The 20,305-nt window shown below is 43.4% G+C and overlaps 1 protein-coding gene across 6 annotated transcripts in view; it reads right to left on the bottom strand.

Moving 5' to 3' along the window:
* Positions 1-20,305, bottom strand: part of DYNC1I1 (dynein cytoplasmic 1 intermediate chain 1) — a 548,409-nt gene that overhangs the window by 166,260 nt on the left and 361,844 nt on the right. For all 6 annotated transcript variants that reach the window (XM_030200752.1, XM_030200770.1, XM_030200797.1 and 3 more), the window contains 3 exons: positions 13,312-13,425; positions 8,318-8,451; positions 575-719 (listed from right to left, as the gene is read on the bottom strand). In XM_030200752.1, coding sequence (XP_030056612.1) covers positions 575-719; positions 8,318-8,451; positions 13,312-13,425 — 393 coding nt within the window. The remainder of the gene's footprint in view (positions 1-574; positions 720-8,317; positions 8,452-13,311; positions 13,426-20,305) is intronic.

The raw sequence follows: 20,305 nt of genomic DNA, 5'->3' as shown, positions 1-20,305 counted from the left end.
TCGAACCTGGGAGCATTTAAAATCTTCTTTTTTTTTTTTTACTATAGAGATTAATGCATTGCCCCCCCCCCCCCCCCCAGGCTCTCTCCCCGGGTATAGCCAGCTCTGCAATTTGGGGGGGGGCACAGAGGTGGACTGGGGCTCCCATTCCACCTCTGTGCCTTCCCCCCCAAAAAAACTGCAGGGCTGGCTATACCCGGGGAGAGAGCCTGTTGTTAAAAATGTACCAGCACACCACTGCTTATGCACTATTAACGTGAGAGCACTCAGTGCCTCCTAAGCAGGAGGCCCTACGTGCCTAAATGTTAACGCGTGACCTGCAATAATAATAGTGGGAACATCCCTTCTTGATGACATGAAGTCAGGGTTATAGTGCATTAAGCCCAAAACAACACATTTTAGTAGCTTTATTGTTTTAACAATTGCTGGCTGGAAAACAAGAACTGGAGATGTATTTATTTTTTTTGCTGGAAGTCTCTCTACTGTGAAATCCAAATATTCTTGGCAGTGAAAACATTCTGAATCTCATTGGAACCCAGATTATAAACATGCAGCATCTGATCTGGAGTCTTACCTTTGTGGTCCACAACTTGACTGTCCAGTCAAACGATGATGTAAGGAAGAGGTGTGAAAAATCGACTGGGCCCACTGCCATGTGGCAATTGATTCCAGTGACAGGACCCTGGTGCCCTTCAAAGACCTCACCAATGCCAGCTTTACTGCAATGAAAGTTCAAGAAAGGAGATGTATTTCTGCCCTTCAAACAGTTCTCTCTCCCCTGAGCATCTCCATACAAATTCAATTTTCCAACAAATCTCAGTCTCCTTTCCATGACTACGACTGCTACAACTGCTTTCAGTGAAATCATAGAAACCATACAGCCTCAAACCTAATGCTCACTGCAACAGAAATGCAGTAGCCAATGGCCAATTGCAAGCAACATCAGTCCTCAGAGGTACTGTGCTACAAATCCAGTGGCTGATGGCAACCATGAAAACTGATTCAGTTACTATTCTGTCTTCACTAGGAACCTGCTTTTCTCCTGTTCCATGACTGCAGGTCAGGGAATCCAAAGATAAAGGTACTTTTATATTACAGCAGCCAAGAATATCGTGAGCTCCTGGCAGAAGCAAAGCAAAGATAGCAGGTCTCAAGTCAGGGCCACAATGATTTAAAGGGCCAGTGCTTCAAAAAAAGTATTCCCCATCCTGATCCCCTTTCCAAAATATCCACATCCAAGAACTACCCCCTACAAACTACTCTCTGAAACTGCTACACCAACCTGCATATTACCCCATACCCAAAAAATATCCCTTGAAAATGCCACACCACCCCATAATTTGCCCATCTTTTAAAACTAACCACTGCAAACTGCATCACTCCAATAAACTACTCCCCCAACTGCCTCAACCCCCAAAACTAACCTACACAACTGCCCCATCATCATGCAAACTACCTCAATCTCCAAAACTACCATACCCACAACTGACATAACACCCCATAAACTGCCCCACCTTCAAAACTACCCCCTGCAATTGCCCCTCCACCCCACAAATTGCCCAACACTCAAAACTAGTCCTCCACAACTACCCCTATATGCCATGGCCAGGGCCAAATTTAGCCATTGGCAAACTCTGCATACACTTTCCCCTGGATTTTATATTATTATTATTTGTTACATTTGTATCCCACATTTTCCCACCTATTTTCAGGCTCAATGTGGCTTATATAGTACCGTAGTGATGATCACCAGTTAAGGTATGAACAAATACATGGTGTTATTGTGATACAGTAAGGATCATGTATGGTAGAAGTAGTGGGACTTAGGAAGGAAGGAAGGAAGGAAGGAAGGAAGGAAGGAAGAAGTTGGGTTGAGTTCATTACGATCTTTGTTTTGGTTGTGTTGCTGGTGTTCAGGCTTTTATGTTGGGTCTGTAGGATATGCTTTCGTAAACAGGTTTGTTTTTAGTTCTAAGTCACACGCCTAAATTTGGGCACTCATCCAAGATGTGTGTGCAAGTTAATTGATTAATGAGCCCTTAACTGGCAATAATTGGGTGCTAACAACCAATTTTTGCAGTTAATCGGCATCAATCAGAATTTGTGCATGCATCTGACTGTGCGCTATTTTATAAAGCACAGTGCTTAAATCCCATAAGCCCTGATGCTCAACACTCTGGTGCTATACGGAACAACACTGGAAAAATAGCATCGGAACAGCATGGCAAAACAACTTCCTAACACTCAACGCTAATGATATGCAAATGGTATACACGTGCACACAAGACCTCTCTCTGCCAGGCATGTGTACAAGATCAGAGCATGCTCTTTTATGTGAACCCTCTTCCTTCATAGCTCCTGGAAGAGATAGGGCTTTGCAATTGGCGGAGACTTGATATTGAGTGAATTCCTTCAAAAGGCGGTAAATAAATTCTAATAAATAATAAATAAATATTGTGGAAGGGGGGCGAGAACGCCTAGGGCTGCCTCTGGCGAGGGAACTGATGGCTTTTACATGTGCCATGTAGTGACTATCAGATCGGGGATGCATATGCCGCAAGTGTGCGTAAAATACAATCTTTTAGAAAACAGAGGTTGTGCTCATAGTGCCCCCCTCACCCCCCCCCCCCCACTAAGCCTGCCCTGTCTCCCTGCCTGCTTCCACTATAACTAGCAGCAAAGACAGTTGATAGGATCAGCCAATGGGAAGGCAGTGGGGCGAAGGATTGGAAAGCAGTTCTAGTCACAGAAGAGAGAAGGTGAACTAAAATATTTTCTGTGCTATAGAAGTTAAGTTTTTGCATGTGGTGCAGGAGAGAAGAGGAATGAACCATCTCCAAAAAATGCCCCAATACATTTTTATGGCACAAGCAGTTCTAACACCTGCAGGATACATATGCTAATTTAATTTAGCATACCGTTTAGGAATTGCACTTTCCAAACTGTCTTCCACTCCTTTCCTCTCCTGATCACAGACATACAGAGTTGATATTCAGCGTGGTTTAAGTGGGCAGGAAAGGCTCCTTCCCGCTTAAACTACATTGTGCAAGCTGTCCATGGATTTTCAGTGGCAATTAACCATACAGTGCAGCTGAAAATCCAGTGCAATTGTCATGGCACTGTCTGTTTAGTAACCCTACGGAGAAAAGGTTGTCCAACAAAGTAGGGAAGGGACGTAGGTGAACCAAAAACAAGTAGGACTTCAATAATTAATAGATAAAAAGTCTTTATTGCCAAAAAGTAGATACAATGGACTCAACACAGTCCCACATGTTTCAGCAACAGTATGCCTTTTGTGTGGCGATTAGGACAAATGGCTTTGGCAAGACGGTGTGAGCTGGCTCCAGCACACCACTGGCTTTGACAACAACTCCAGTAGTTGGAACACAAGGACACAGCCGGGTGGACTTCTATGGTCTATGTCCCAGAAACACCAAAGAAAGACCATGATCAAGTATATAATATCACGTTCATTGTTGATTTAAATCTTGAACTGATAATGAATGTGACTGTTGGGCAAACTGGATGGACCATTCAGGTCTTTATCTGCCGTCATTTATTATGTTATTATATGTTACTATGTTTATTGCTGCTGTTATTATGCTAAGTGATTTCTGTGAATAGACGTTGAGACTGTTTGACAAATACTTAGATTCCTGAAGCAGGCATACTGTTGCCGAAACATGGGACTGTGTCCAGTCCATTGTATCTACTTTTTGGCAATAAAGACTTTTTAACAAGTCCTACTTGTTTTTGGTTGACCTATGTCCCTTTCCTACTTTGTTGGATAACTGTCTGGTTAGTGCTAGTGCAGTTCAGGGGCAGAGCCGGAAGATATGTGAGCACTGGAGATATTCAGTTCCGGTGCTCACATATCTAACTGGACAGATAGGGCACATAAAAAGCAGTCCTATCTTTGCCCTAGTAGGTATGCGAGTACCACACTGAATATTGGCTGACACACACGTAGCTTTCGGATCTGTCAAAGATCAGGTATTCAATGCTGGTGTCCTCTGGGTCTAATTGAGCTCATAGCTGTCAGTGGCTTTATAACTGCTGACCACCGCAAGCTGAATATCACCCACTTCATTTTTTGGGGATCACTAATAAAGGTGTTTTGGAGTCCACCTGTTTTGTATTATATTTTGCGTTGTTTTCACTTCAGCTTAGGCCTTGAGGTTTTGCCTCCCCCTGCCCCACTTGGATGCTTCCTTTCTTGCAGCGGTCAATTTTGACTTCTGTTTCCATATTGTTTTAATGTTAATTACTTCTAGCCACAGTGAAAGAAAGTGTTTTCGGGGGCGCTATAGGTGAGGAAAGGAACAGTAAACATGTAGACTGCCTTTTACTGAAAGGCGGTATATCGATTTTTAATAAACATAAACATTTCCAAATCTATGCATAGACCTTTCAAACAAAATTCTACCTGCACAGAAAGTAGTTGCAAATGACGTAAGGCCTTCCTACCAATGTTTAGTTGCAAAGAGAAAGCACACATACTTTTACTTTAAGAAATGGCGCCACAACAGTGTTAAACATGATGGGCCCTAGGGCAGAAATTTGGAAGAGGGCCCCAAGCTCACCAGTAGGCTATATCTCCTTCAAATTTAGCCAGGCTTGGGCCCCCCTGTAGCATGGGAACCCCAGGTAACTGTGTACCCCCCTAAAAGCGGCCATGAGTTGTGCAAAGCCTGTGGATAAAAAGTGCATGCATTTTTTTGCCCTAGCACATACAGTTTGATAATTACCCCCTAAGTAGCTGCCACAAATGCCAAACATTTCTGGGACTGCAGTATTGTAAGATTTGGGGTTCTAGGTTTTCTGTTTTTCCTCTCCCTCCTTTGAATCTTCTTTCTCAGGATGGATGTGCAAATAGTTGTAAGGATCCCTGGCTGGCTAAAGAGCTGGATAGATGCCTCCTTTGAGATGTACCCTTAGCACATGACAGGTGGTGTCCTTCACAATAGCAGTAGCAACCCCCCCCCCCCTGCTCCTCCCTGAATCTCAGCACACTAGTTCTGCAGATGAATGGGGAATCCAAATTCAGATCTCCTCTGTCTCAGAACACTGCAATATTATCTAATCATTTTTGCTCCAATTTGACACATTCTCGTGCCCTGAAGCCAAGCCATGCTCTAGGTAGGTCTTATTTGGATTTTGTTTTGGGGGGGGGGGGGGTTGGGGGGAGGGGTTGGGTGGGTGGGGATGAAGGCAGATTTCTGTACAAGCTACTATTGCAACAGTAGAAAGAGTGAAAACAGGGCCATGATGGTTGAATCACAGCAGAACTCAGCACCAAGTTATCCCATCCTGTTACATTGCTATAACAGCAGGATTAGCCATATTTCTGTACTGGTAAAATGGACAGACTATGGTCCGATCGGAACAACTATGCACAGTGCACAGCCAGAAACTACAGTAAAATGCTATTGAATGAGACATCCATTTGATCAGTGCATTCAAGCATATTTGTGTCCATAACCCTGATAAGGCTACCTGGATGGATGCAGGCAAAAGGTGTATATGCTAGCAACATATAAAGGTGTATACATCTTGCCATGCATAACATAAAACCTGCCATGGGTGCCAATTCAAGTCCTCAACCTTTGAGAAGTTCATGTCTTTCTGTTTTTCTCTATGTGTGCAAACATACATACAATATATTACCTGCTTCTCAAGGACTGAAGACAGCAGTGAAGCCTCATGTCTTATTGTTCCTCGAAAGAACTTTCTTTATCAAACACCTAAGGGGTTTACTTATCAATGCGGGCTACTGTTAAGATGTGTTATTTGCCACTAGCTCGTGCTGTTCAGCACAGGTTCCATTTTGTACAATGAGACCTAGTTACTAATAACTGAGTGTGAGGGAGTCTATAGGATGCTGCCCCTCTCCCTTAATAGCATGTCCTCATGGTGTCAAAGACACCTTAAAACCCATTGGCCTGCCATAGAGGAAGGGACACAGGAGGGGTGGAGCTAAGAGGGCATGGTCTAGGAAGTATATAAGCTAAGTCCATAGCTAAGGTTAAGGAGGCCCAGAGGGAAGCAGTGACACCCCATGGCATGTGTCTCACTCATTAGGAGTATGTCACACTAGAAGAATGGTCTAACGTTTGGCAATTAAAATTAAATGCGAAGAAATGCAAAGTGATGCATTTAGGGAGCAGAAATCCAAGGGAGACGTATGTGTTAGGCGGGGAGAGTCTGATAGGTACGGACGGGGAGATGGATCTTGGGGTGATAGTATCTGAGGACCTGAAGGTGACGAAACAGTGTGACAAAGCGGTGGCCGTAGCTAGAAGATTGCTAGGCTGTATATAGAGAGGTGTGACCAGCAGAAGAAAAGAGGTTTTAATACTCCTGTATAAGACGTTGGTGAGGCCCCACCTGGAGTATTGTGTTCAGTTTTGGAGGCCGTATCTTGCGAAGGATGTTAAAAAAATGGAAGCGGTGCAAAGAAAAGCTACGAGAATGGTATGGGATTTGCTTTACAAGACGTATGAGGAGAGACTTGTTGACCTGAACATGTATACCCTGGAGGAAAGGAGAAACAGGGGTGATATGATACAGACGTTCAAATACTTGAAAGTTATTAATCCGCAAACTAACCTTTTCCGGAGAGGGGAAGGTGGTAGAACTAGAGGACATAAAATGAGATTGAAGGGGGGCAGACTCAAGAAAAGTGTCAGGAAGTATTTCTTCACGGAGAGAGTGGTGAATGCTTGGAATGCCCTCCCGCGGGAGGTGGTGGAAATGAAAATGGTAACGGAATTCAAACATGCATGGGATAAACATAAAGGAATCCTGTTCAGAAGGAATGGATCCTCAGGAGCTTAGCCGAGATTGGGTGGCAGAGCTGGTGGTGGGAGGCGGGGCTAGAGGTTGGGAGGCGGGGATAGTGCTGGCCAGACTTATACGGTCTGTGCCAGAGCCGGTGGTGGGAGGCGGGGATAATGCTGGGCAGACTTATACGTTCTGTGCCAGAGCTGGTGGTGGGAGGCGGGGCTGGTGGTTGGGAGGCAGGGATAGTGCTGGGCAGACTTATACGGTCTGTGCCCTGAAGAGGACAGGTACAAATCAAGGTAGGGTATACACAAAAAGTAGCACATATGAGTTTATCTTGTTGGGCAGACTGGATGGACCGTGGAGGTCTTTTTCTGCCGTCATCTACTATGTTACTATATTTGAAAGCTTTCTCACTCTCACATTCTTTGAACCCTATTTCTCACTCATCAGAGCTTCAGATATCAGTGCACTGATCTTGATCACTGCTTTCAAGAGAGGGAAACCTTAGAGATGTAAACCAAATGGTCCAACCAGTAGGAAGAAATCTAAGCACACTTTCCTACCTACTGCTTCCCCTTGCCCTGTCCCTTTTTCCTTTACTGCAAGTACATGTGATCTGAAACCGATGTACATACTTTTAGCTGTTGGATGGAAGACAACTTTCAGCTCAAAAAATTTACCCAAATTGCTCCCACTTTGTCTGTATTCTTTCAGAGGCTCCAAAGAAAGGCAAATATCATTTAATGCTGCCTTGATTCATTTATACCTTGGATGTACTGTGTACCATCTGAAAAATCTCACTCTTTGACCTTCAATCTCACTCTTTGGGATGGTTCACCTTTGGCATCTCTGTATATATGTGAACTGACTGCTACAGTTAGGTAGGCCATGCTCCTTGCAGATTTTGTACTTTTACCTAAATAATTGTCAGAGATTCCCTGGTAACTTTGAGGTACCAGGCCAGGGACAAGTAAAGTGTGCTGCTGAACTGAAAGGCAATAAGGTGCACAGTGACCCTGCAGGAGTAGGCCACAAGAGGACATTGTTACATTTACAGACTAGTTTTAGGTTGCCTTTTCCCTCCTACCTGTGAATGGAACAGAACCCCTGACCTCACAGCTTTAATAAATGTTCTTTTCTTTTACCTGCAATTGCTGTGTGGCTCTGGGCCCACTCTCCTTCACGTTATCACTGAGGTTAACAGTAAACACATTTTAACGGTAGCTTGCATTAATTGTGTCATCCCTAAATTCTGAAAGGGTTTACTGCTCTTTGAAACCAGTTGAGATTCATATTAAACAGAAAAAAAAAATTCAACTTTTATTTAGAACTTCCTATACTATAAAAAGCGAAAGACAAACTTTCTCCAGAAGCCCAACTGGAAGGTGAAGACCAGGGCTCCTTACAACTCAACTGCAGGCTTTATATCATCTTTCGTACTTTGAAGAGATTTCACCCTGCTTCAGAACACAAACCAGCAAAGATTTTATCTGGAAATAAGACAATATGAGCACAGAGCAGTAAAAGGCACCTTCCATGTCGACAGGCTGCATAAACTGTCCCCTCCTCACTTCCAACTACAAAGTTATTGACGTCTCCTGTTGGGAAAGCCATTCCAGTGACTGCTACAGGCTTGGATTTATTGTACTGAAGCTCCATGCTCTCCTAGAAGGGAAGGAGAAGGGTGAGAACAAAAAGCATGCATGTTGGCACAGTTACTCATTTCAGAATGATTATTTTCTGAGCGGGGTGTCGTGGAGAAATCATTTGGGCTGTATTATTTTTCTTCACAAAGAATTATAGGGAGAAAGAGGATAAGGTCAGATAGTGTGATGCTGACGTTTTCTAGTGCTTCATTTTTTTAGGCTTCAGACCAGCTGGAACATGTCAGTCTGCACTGCGTCTTAGGTTAGGCAGAGATGACAGGTGAGAATTTAAAAAACTAAATGGCGCAGAAATAAAAGATAATACCTTAATGGTTACACTTGTCAGCCTCGGGCTGCAATAAACCACAAAATACCCCCGTATTTACAAACATTCTGGAAATCAATTGTTCAGTGAGAGGCAGAGTGAATATCAGATACAGTGAGCACATTGATAAATGTGAACGCCAGGCAAAATAAACAGCAGGTTTCATCTGAGCAAAGCAGAAGAGCTGGTGGAAATATTCTACTGGGAGGAATTCCTGGCAGCTACTTGGCACCCCATAAGAGCATTGCAGTTTTAGTTGATTACATCGAACATGTGGCTGAAATACTTTGGCCTGCTAGGACCTCATTACACTTTAATAAGGCTAGCGCAAGCAAGTTAGGTATGAACCTTCAGTCTTGCGCCTCCTCGTTTAAGGGGTGTGTCCTGTTTAATATGCGGGATATTGCTTGAGAATATATGTATTTTTTTAAGCTGATAAAGAGTGAGTTGTTTCTAGATTGGCAACTTAAAAATGTCTGCAAATAAATTAATTTTTAGGCTTGCAGAGAAAACTCCTCTCCTCTGAGATTTTAGTAATTAAACTCAAGCATTATGATCACTTCTACACTGTCAATCCTAAAACGATGCTGTAATGTAAAAAGTGTATTCACTGACAGTTCCTTGAGTCCCTGTGGCTGTCATGATCTTTTTTTTTTCTTCGCTTTGATTGCAGTTGCTCTTTCATGCCCCCCAGAAGCTGCCACCTAGTCTGCCTAAAGGTTAAGCCTGCTCTGCACGTTAAGATACAATGCTTTAAATTACATTTAAGGAAGACCTAGAACATCAGCTCTTTTGTTTAAAAGTAACAGAAATTATGCACTAGTGGTGTGCCACCATGACAATCACAGTATTAGATTCTGTAAATAACATCATCACTTTTCCTTCCATTCTGTCACCCCCTGGCATCATCACCTTCCTTCCACACAATCATCATCCCACCTTGGGATTGCATTTTATACCTGATGCCTCCCCTGCAAAAAACAGAACAAAGTAAGGCTCTGTGGACTTGGAAGATTTGAGGCAGTTGCAATAAGATGCTCTGCTCTCTGTCTCTTCCTGCCAGTGGGATGGGGTCCCAAAGAGGCTGAAGGAGAAAAGAAAGGAAGACTTTGCCATGTAGCACAGCAGCTGTGGCCTATTCCCTCTTCTCTCGCCAGCAGTCACAGTTTTCCCATCACTGAATGATACATCAGAGGCTCTGCTGTGAGACATACGCTGGGAACCTCAGCATTACAGCTGAGCCTCCTGGGGACTTCCTGAATTCTTAGAAGACCCTGACTGCACAACATGACATGCACAAACGGAGCACAGAAGTAACAAAGGACACTGAGGGCCCGATGCACAAAGGCAGCCGTAAAATATACGTAAAATACATGTAAAAATACGACTGCCTCAGTAAAATTTAGTGAGTTGCAAACAACGGCCAATGCACAAAGGAGAGCTCATGCAAATGAGCTGCATGGATTCCCCTTTGTGTATCGGTCGCATTTTGTGACTCTGAGCTTTCAAATGCATTTGACAGCTCCTGATACAGACTTGACCCAAACCCGACACCCCTGCCGACCCTCCACACCTCCAATTAACAAATACCTGGTGGCCCAGTGGACCTCTGAACTCCCTGCACACCCTCCAGGCCCCCTCACACAAGCAATTCCCAGTGGTCTAGTGACCAACCCCCCCAAAACAACAATGGCCTTGGTGGTCTAGTGACCCTGACCCCCCCCCCCCCCCGTACTCTCATCCCAACCCCCTACCCCCCCAAAAGCAGCAATGGCTCTGGTGGTCTAGTGACCCCCCTTCCTCTCCCCTCCCTCTGTACCTGGAAAAATATGGAGGCAAGAGAGCAGCAGCAACACCTCCCACCCTCGTGACTCAGGGCCCACTCTGCACAAAATGGTGGTGCTCAGTCCTGGCCCAGTGCATTCTGGGATGCACTGGGCAGGGCTAAGTACCATATAAGGAGTTTCTTCCATATATGGCACTTAGCCTGGCCTTGGCTGGGTGCTGCCATTTTGCGCCGGGCTGGCCCCGAGGCAGGGGGGTGGGAGGTGTTGCTCCTGCCCTCCTGCCTCCATTTTTTTCCAGGTATAGGTAGGGGAGGGGAAGGAGGAGGTCACTAGACCACAAGGGCCACTGTTGCCTTAGGGGTGGGGGTGTCAGAATCACTAGACCACCAGGGCCATTCTTGCTTGGGGTGTTTAGAGGGAGTCAGGGTTCTACTGGGCCACCAGGGATTGCTTGCATGGGGGGGGGTCCAGGAAGGGGTGCAGGGGGGGGTTGGGTCCACCAGGGATTTGTTACTTAGGGGCCACCGGGGGGGGGGGGGTGAGGTGGTCGAGGTCTACTGGACCACCAGGGAATTTTAAAGATTCGAGGGGAGAGGTAGGGAGCACAAGCAGGCAGCCTTTGCAGCTGCCTGCTTGTGTTTCCTTCCTCTACTGACAGCTCCAGAGGAGCCATAAAATTAGCTTGTTAGAGCTAGGCACTCTGAAGCTGTGCATTGCCGGGAATGGTCATTAGAATACTAATCAGCTCACTGTAATGCATTTGCATGGGGTTCTTGGTGGCCGCTAACGGCACACATTAGAGTCACTGAAAACCCCTTTATGCATTACTCACTAAATAATGGCTAGAAACAGTCTAAAGCAAACGTTCCCAGCTTTGTGCGTCTGGGCCTGAATGGAAGAAAAGCTGCAGTAATCATGCCCAAAGGATGAGTGCAAGGAAGATTCCCACCATTCTGTGTTTGTGCTGCTTCCTATCTTGGTTACTGAATGCAAACACTGACTATACTTTCCAGCTTTGTTGGGTGTCAGCATTGCCGAGATGGCACTTGGGAGGGCTTTATCCTGTGAGATGAGGAACTACAAGTTATTTTAATGCTGCAGAGTAAATAAAATGCATGCCACAGGCAACTTCTAAAATAACCACGGTTTAAAGATGGATTATTTCATTTTCACTTGAAACTGACCTATGTATTAAAGTATTATCGTAATTACATGATTTGTGGTAAAGGAAATGGGGTTTGGCTGTTTAAAGAGAATGTTTCAAGCAAGCTGAAATCTTAAGTGCCTCTGCTTGTTTAACAGAGCTTGTGTAGAGAGACAGGAGTTGGGGGTAGGGAAGGTACTGATACCTGCAGCCTTAGTACCCCCCCCCCCCCCCCCACACACACACAAAGGTATGAATGCCTATAAAGGTGCCAACTATGCCAGCGCCTTCTGTAGTTTTTAATGGGACAGAAAAGAAGGGAGGAAAAATTTCCAGCTTGCCTTATACTTTCCCTTAGAACAGAGGTCCTTAACCCAGTCCTGGGGACAAACTTCATCAGTCTGATTTTCAAGATATCCCCAATGATTATGCATGAGCTAGATTTGCATGCACTACCTTCATTATATGCAGATCTATCTCATGTATATTCATTGTGGGTATCCTGAAAACATGATTGGCTGGGTGTATCCCAAGGACTGGGTTGAGAATCCCTGAAAAGAATGCAGGGCAAGCAGATAATAACATAAAAAAATGGGAGAGAAAAATTAAGGAGGTCATTTTAGTGCCATTTGCATGTGTAAGTAGTGGCTTTACATGTGTAAATGTCTCTATGTGTCTAAGTAGTGATTGTACAAAAGCCACTACGGTATTCACACATATATATCCATGGCATGCACAGTTTTGGAAGGGGTGTGTTCTGGGTGTGGTTTAGTAAGGGATTTTTTTGAGGGGGTACTTGGGGGTACTGAGTACTGGCACCTTTTCAATTGTCTGTTAAAACTGACCCATGGACGCCAAGTTTTAATGAAAGAGCTCAGGCTCTATACACCTATTCTGCCTTGTCATAGATTCTGTGACTGGTTGCAGGGGACCTGGCTACTGTGGGGTGGGTCCCTCAGCGATTACCCTACCCCTGAAGGGTGGCCTAGTACCAGCACCTTTTTTGCTAGAAAAAATGCACTGGGTTTGGGTGGCCTGAAATGTATGTTTGTATGTCCTGTTTTGCAATAACAATACATACGTACTCAAAAACATTTTCTCGTCAGCGTTTACACCTATTTCAAATCATATGCAAGTGTCAGCTAATTGCTTGCTTGGACTTTGGATTTGGAGACATGATTGAGGGGGCAATTCTGCTCACCTCTGTGATGTTTACCACCACCTAAAAAGTCCAAATGTTTGAGTTTTGATGCTTGGAGCCTTACTTTTCTTCCTCTTGGCCTTTTATTATATTGATATGATTTATTATGTATGTGATTTTCAATTGATGGAATCCGCTTCAATCCTTCATGAGAGATGGACTATAATAAATAGATTTAAATCATTTGTATCTATTGAAACAATTCTTATTACACCTAGCCTATTTTTCCACATCTTAATACGTTAATGACCTGCAACAAATTATCAACTGGGTCACCCTATTTGCCCACTAAAGGATGCATTTTATTTTGCCAATACATATAAAAGTATTAAAAGCGGCTTACGCTCCATCGAGCCCCAGGTTTCAGTAGCTATGTATCATCTCTGGCAAATAGTTTCTTTTCTGTGTAACAAGCTACTCACCTGTGGTGTCGAGAGCATATCTAGACTCCAAGAGCACATCTTGCCATCCGTGGAGACAGTGATGAGATTGTGGGCATTCTGGGTTCCAACAACATTTACACAATACACTGGATGCTGAAAGCAGAGTGACATCACTGAATATTTCAACAATTTCTGGTTTATACAATCTGGCTAAATTACAGCCTCTGAATTCAAATTGAGACTGCTGCTGAAAATCAGTGCCAAGCTCCTAACTTTTTCACCTACCCTAATTCTGCCCCTGTTGACACCCACTTTTTGCGCTCTTAAATTTAGACGTTTAGTGAAATTCTTATTATAAATGTAGGCACTCAGCCCTTGTAAATTCTCAAAGAGGCCCATGGAGCCTTGCATTTTATGGGCCCTTTTACATAGTTGTGGCAAAAAGTGGCCTTAGCGCACCCTTAGGCAGGTCTTTCCCGTACACTCAGGCCAGTTCTACCGCAGCCAGAAAATGGTTGATTTTATTTTTCCCCATTTTCCAATTTAATGGCCACGTGCTAATGTTGTCATTAGTATGTGACTATTAGCAAAAATTAGTGTGTGAGCCCTTACCGCCACCCATTTTGTAGGAAGGAAGGGCTCACGTGTTAATCCTGTGCTAATCAGTTAGCGTGTGGCAATGCCAATGCACTGATTAGTACAGAAATGCCCACTCTCCACTCTCTAGACACGCCCCTAGGTTAAAAAATAAAAAATATTTTTGAAATTTAAAGAAGTCTTTATTAAACAGTTTGAGACAACAAAATAGATCAGATACAACAAGTCATTAAACTGAAAATAAACAGCACAAGAAATCCCAAAAAGGAACAAGTCACAACAGCAGTTACCCAAACACAACCTAGAAACTTCCATGTAGTATAATTTTTAAAGAACAGAAACACAATCCCCCCAAAATAAATAAATAAAAAATAAATAATAATCACCCCATCACATTACCCTTTAAGCTTCCACAAACAGTAATTAAAATGAACATTTTGAAGTAAAAGGTTCCCAGACCTCCTCCCACTTAGACAAAGTGTTACCACTAAGTGCCCTCAGTCTCTCCATTTCACAAATATACCATAGCTTATTTAACCACTTTATCGAAGAAGGGACCCAAGGGGACTTCCAAGAAGCAGCCAGTGTAACTCTAGCTGCCGACATGGCATGACGAACTAACAATAACTGAGGCATGGTTAGACCCGGAGGCTTACCCAGAAATAGGAAATATTCAGGTGACCATTTAATGGGTTTTGAAAGCCAACTCTGTAGTCTATATTGAATCGCTTTCCAAAAAGCACACACCTTAACACAAGACCACCAGAGATGACCCATAGTACCCCTCTGTCCACAACCTCTCCAACACAAAATATATTTTAACTTTTGGGTGGTGTGCACACACTTGCAGCTTACCACGGGATGTCTCAGTGTGCCACACAGAACACAATTTTAAGCTGAGGTAGGCACACATTAGAGCTTAGCGCAGCTTAGTAAAGGACCCCTATGTGTATCACAGAACATAACCTGACCAAGCCTGAACGAAAAGCCTGTGCCATCCAAATGGATTTTTCTGTGTCAAAAGACTGTTCTACCCCAACTGCATCAGACCAAGGGTGCTGTGACTAGCTGGATCAATTGCATCAGCCAAGGACACTGTTGATCTGAACTAGTTAGATTTAGCCTGGAAGATTTTATAAATCCTTGGAGAAAAGACATTGCTACAGGATATCTGTCACTACAGAGCCTCTTTGCATACTGGGTAGTGAGGTTTATATATCATTACGTAGTAACATAGTAGATGACAGCAGAAAAGACCTGCATGGTCCATCCAGTCTGCCCAACAAGATAAACTCATATGTGCTCCTTTATATGTATACCTTATCTTGATTTGTACCTGTCCTTTTCAGGGCACAGACCGTGTAAGTCTGCCCAGCACTATCCCCGCCTCCCAACCACCAGCCCCGCTTCCCACCACCAATTCTGGCACAGACCGTATAAGTCTGCCCAGCACTATAAGTGACATACAGAGGGCATAGAGAAACACACAAATTCCACACCCACAGAATATACAAATCAGCAAAAAAAAACCCTAACAAAAGACATTAGTGCGTAATGAGGGCCCACAATCCAGAGTATGAACCAAAACCAGACCTTATGAAAGAACAATTTGGGGATGAGGTTAGTCCCATGGCCCACTCACACAGTTAGGGTGAGGATATTGGGACCCTGCTTGGGGCACGTAGCTAGTAAGGGAAGGCTACATGGGAGGTGGCAGGGGGACTAACCCATCCAGAATTTATTCTTATGTTTCCCTGAGTGTTGATTACCCAGCAATGGGGAACAAATCGATGTGAGCAAGTGCAAAGTGATGCATGTGGGAAAGAGGAACCCGAACTATAGATACATGATGCAAGGCTCCATATTAGGAGTCACCAACCAGGAAAAGGATCTAGGAGTCATCAATGATACTTTGAAACCCTTTGTTCAGAGTGCTATGGTGGCAAAAAAAGCAAATAGAAAGTTAGGTATTATTAGGAAAGGAATAGAAAATAAAAACGAGGATGTTATAATGTCTTTGTATCGCTCCATGGTGCGACCGCACCTTGAATACTGTGTGCAATTCTGGTCATCACATCTCAAAAAAGATACAGTGGAATTAGAAAAGGTACAAAGAAGGGCAACGACAATGATAAAGGGAATGGGATGACTTCAAGCTACAGCGGCTAGGGCTCTTCGGCTTGGAAAAAAACAGATGAGGGGAGATATGATAGAGAGCTATGAAATAATGAGTGGAGTGAAATGGGTAGACGTGAATCGCTTGTTTACTCTTTCCAAAAATACTAGGGCTAGGAAGCATACAATGAAGCTACAAAGTAGTAAATTTAAAACAAAATGGAGAAATTATTTCTTCACTCAACATGTAATTAAACTCTGGAATTCATTGGCACAGAATGTGGTAAAAGCAGTTAGCTTAGCGGGATTTAAAAAAAGGGTTGGATAGCTTCCTAAAAGAAAAGTCCATAAATCATTATTAAGATAGACTTGGGGAAAATCCACTGCTTATTTCTAGGATACAGCATAAAATGTATTGTACTGTTTTAGAATCTTGCCAGGTACTTGTAACCTGGATTGGTCACTGTTGGAAACAGGAAGCTGGGCTCGATGGATCTTCTGTGTGTTCCAGTATGGTAACCCTGATGTACTTATGTAGTAACAGTGGTTAGCGTATCTGGGTTTAAAAAAGGTTGGACAAGTTCCTGGAGGAAAAGTCTATAGTCTGCTATTGAGACAAATGTGAGGAAGCCATTGCTTGCCCTGGGATTGGTAGCATGGAATGTTGCTACTATTCTGTCAGGTACTTGTGACTTGGATTGGCCATTGTTGGAAACATGATGGGCTAGATGGACCATTGGTCTGACCTAGTATGGCTATTCTTATGTAATAATGAGCCTCATGATTGAGAATATCACCCACCTGCCGCACACCCTGAGCTCACCATCCCCCCAAAACATTATTGTCAGTCCCTGGAGGGAAATCTAAATTACCCCCTAAAGGAAGAAAAGGAGAGACCTCACTATTAAGTCCAAGCAGACTACAAAAACGTTGCCAGACCTATCTCATGTAAGACCAAATGATGTGAATGTGATGACATGGGTTTAACCTGGTGGACTTGGCATGTAACGGATAAAGATAAGAGAGAGGTGACAAGGCTGCCTTCTCCAAAGATACATGAGAGGCAAATGCAGTTCATAGGCACCAGTATCTAATCTGCCACAATCCAGATGCTAAATTGTATAGACATAGATCTAACAACCCAAACCCCTCCTTATCCCGGGATAATGCAAAAACCCATAGAGACAGGTGAAGTTCCCCCACCCAAAGAAAGCTATGAAGCGCTTTCTGCAATTTATCAAAGTCCCTCCTTTGTAACCACAAAGGAAGTGTGTGAAGGCAATACAACCAACGAGGGACGTTGAGGATGTTCTAAAGAAAAATACCCCCCACCAAAGGCATTGGGAGGGCCCCATATAAACGCAAACAATCTATAGACTTCAAAAATAAAGGAACTACATTTGCATTATAGTGCTTGGAAAGATCTGTAGGCCCCTAGATAGTTGACCATAGCCGAGGCCTCCTTTAAGGGGAAGGGGTTCCAATGATCCAAGATCCGGATATTGAGCAGAAGAGCCTCAGACTTGGAAACATTAAGCTTCAACCCAGACAAAGCTCCAAAGGATCCAAAAACATACAACACCTCAGATAAAAATTGCTCAGAGTGAGTAAGAATAAGCATAATATCAGCAAATGTCATGCATTCAACCTGTTCCCGACCAATATTCACCCCCCGGAATGCACTCATGATGCTTGAGCTGAGACATGACAGGTTCCAAAAATAAAATATAGAGGACAGGGAAAGGGAGCAACCCTGCCTTGTACCCCTATGCAAAGCAAAGGTTTCAGAAGCGTTCCCACTAACTATAACAGCAGCTGTAGGATCAGCATACAAGGCTTGAATAGCCTACAAGAAAAAAAAACCCATCAAAGCCCATTGTCTGAAGCAAAGAGAACAAAAATGGCCACTCCACCCTATCAAAAGCCTTTTTCGAATCACAGCTAATAACCAGGACTGGAGTGGATGTTCTATGACACTGCTTGATAGCCAAAAGAAGCTTGCGCACCTTAAGGATAGCATGCCACTCCCTGACAATGCCTATCTGCTACTCTGCAACCAAGCATGGAATGTAACCCACTAACAAGTCTGCCAAGATTTTTGTCATGATCTTAAGGTCAACATTTATTAAAGAAATAGGTCGATTTGACTCAGGATACAAAGGATCTTTGCCCAGCTTAGACAGTACCGTGATCAGTGCTTGGTTCATGAAGAGCAGAAACCTCTGCTCACAGATTGCTTGGTCAGAAAAGGATACTAGAAGCCCCACTAGATGGGAGGATAATGTTTTGTAGAATTCCCCACTAAACCCACCCGGCCCAGGTGATTTGTGCAGCTTAAGCACCTTGATAGCATCCCGAATCTCCCTGGCAGAGAATAGCGCATTTAAACTCTCTCGCTCACCCTCTGACAAGCGAGGCAATGGAAGAATACCCCAAAACTCTGAATGGCCTCCTCATTCTCCTTCACCTTAGAAGTGTATAAAGAACTATAGAAGTCAACAAAAGAGACTCTGTTTCTGCCCCGTAACCATAGCCCCCGATTTAGACTTCAGCAAGGTCACCACAATCGGCCTGCTCCAGTTCTTAGTAAAGGTCACTAACAACCACCCTGGCTTATTGCCAAATCTATGAAGTTTATAGCTATAGTAAAAAAAGATGCTATTGTGTTTTTTCTTGAATAAGTTGGCTTAATGTGGTCTGGGCCACAAAGAAAGCATGCCTATTAGAGGCAGAGGGGGGTATGCTGGTAAATCCTCTTAAGCCTGGTTACTCGCGTCTCCAAATCAAGCAATAGATCCACCACCTGCTGCTCATGTTGACAAATATAAGCGATAACATCTCCGCATAAAAGAACCTTCACGGTCACCCAAAACAAAATTGCATTCGGAGTATGCTTCGCATTAAACAAAGTGTAAACCTGCCATTTCTGAGCTAGACATTTACGAAATTTCATATTTGAGTACAACGAAGCAGGAAAGTTCTACTTTCCACTCCCCCCTGCCCGCAACCCCCCTACTTCCACATCTACCCAGACAGGGAATTTTCGGACACCCCCAACACCCCCATCACAGGTTACAGCTGAAGCTGTTGAGGCTTACAGAACACTTCCCCACACGAGATTTCACTATAAACAGTGCTGTAGGACATCATGGCCAAAAGCTCCAAAGTTCAACCCAAAGCATAGTGAAAGACAAATACAGGGGGTCTTTTATCAACAGCTAGTGAGTGTTAATGCTATTAATTCTCGTCAGCGTGCATTAGCCATTGATAAATGGTCCCCGTAAGGCAATTTTGAAACTCCCCACATTGATGCAAAATCCATGGGTAGAACATGCACTCAGTTTCCCCAAAATAAAGTTTACACATACTTTGACTATGAAAACAGTACATAGGACCTCACCAGTTCTATCTGTAGTCAACCTGGTCAAATCTAGACACACTGTTTCCCAACCCAGCATAAAACGCTGTCTAAGAACATCTAAAAGCTACTGAAAGCACCCACAATGAGAAAGAAAACACACACTCGTACCCATATTGAGACAAGCAATTTTCAAAGTGCAATCAAGGAGCGCTAGTCCTTCCTATCACACCTAGCGTGCTCTGCAAATTGTGTCCAGAAAGCACAGAATGTGGATGTAGCATTCCGCAGAAGCTTGTTTTTAATTACCTCACAAATGAAATCATGCAAGAACAGCCCAAATAAGATTTTCCAACAGTCAAAAATTCATATGAGCTGTGGGCATGAAAGGAAATAGTATAGTATAATCTGTGGTAGGACATGCTTTGACTCCCGGTACTAATCATGGATGATAAATGTGATAGAATTTATCAGCTAAAACTGATGAGATATTCTCCATTAATCTGCATGACTGAAAAGTACAGATACATGTGCCCATGTATGATAAAACACACACACACACACACACACACACACACACACACACACACACACATATCTATATTATCATTTAGTTCAATATCATACAGACTAAGTGGATATAACCCCAATATAATTTACTTGATCTAACAACTCTTTGATCTTAAGGATGTGTTGTGTGGTTGTTTATAAATATCTTGCACAGAAACCAAAGCCCTTCAAGATAAAATTTCACCAACCCATATACTTCCTATAAAATTATAGTTTTGAACCAGTCCCAGCATAAGTAACCAAATGAGGCAAAGGTCTTACTCATAAGTAAATTACGCCTGTCTTTTGGATGTGCAGTGTCTCTGTTTTAAGGTTTATTTTTTTTTTCAGGAAAACAGTTAAATAATTAGCCATTTTTGCTCAGTGTTCCAAAATAAAAATTTGAGCAAAAAC

The sequence above is a fragment of the Microcaecilia unicolor genome, chromosome 1 (genome assembly GCF_901765095.1).
Source record: "Microcaecilia unicolor chromosome 1, aMicUni1.1, whole genome shotgun sequence".
Classification (NCBI taxonomy): Eukaryota; Metazoa; Chordata; class Amphibia; order Gymnophiona; family Siphonopidae; genus Microcaecilia; species Microcaecilia unicolor.
The sequence above is the reverse complement of the archived record's forward strand: the minus strand, read 5'-3'. Positions and strand labels throughout refer to the sequence as shown.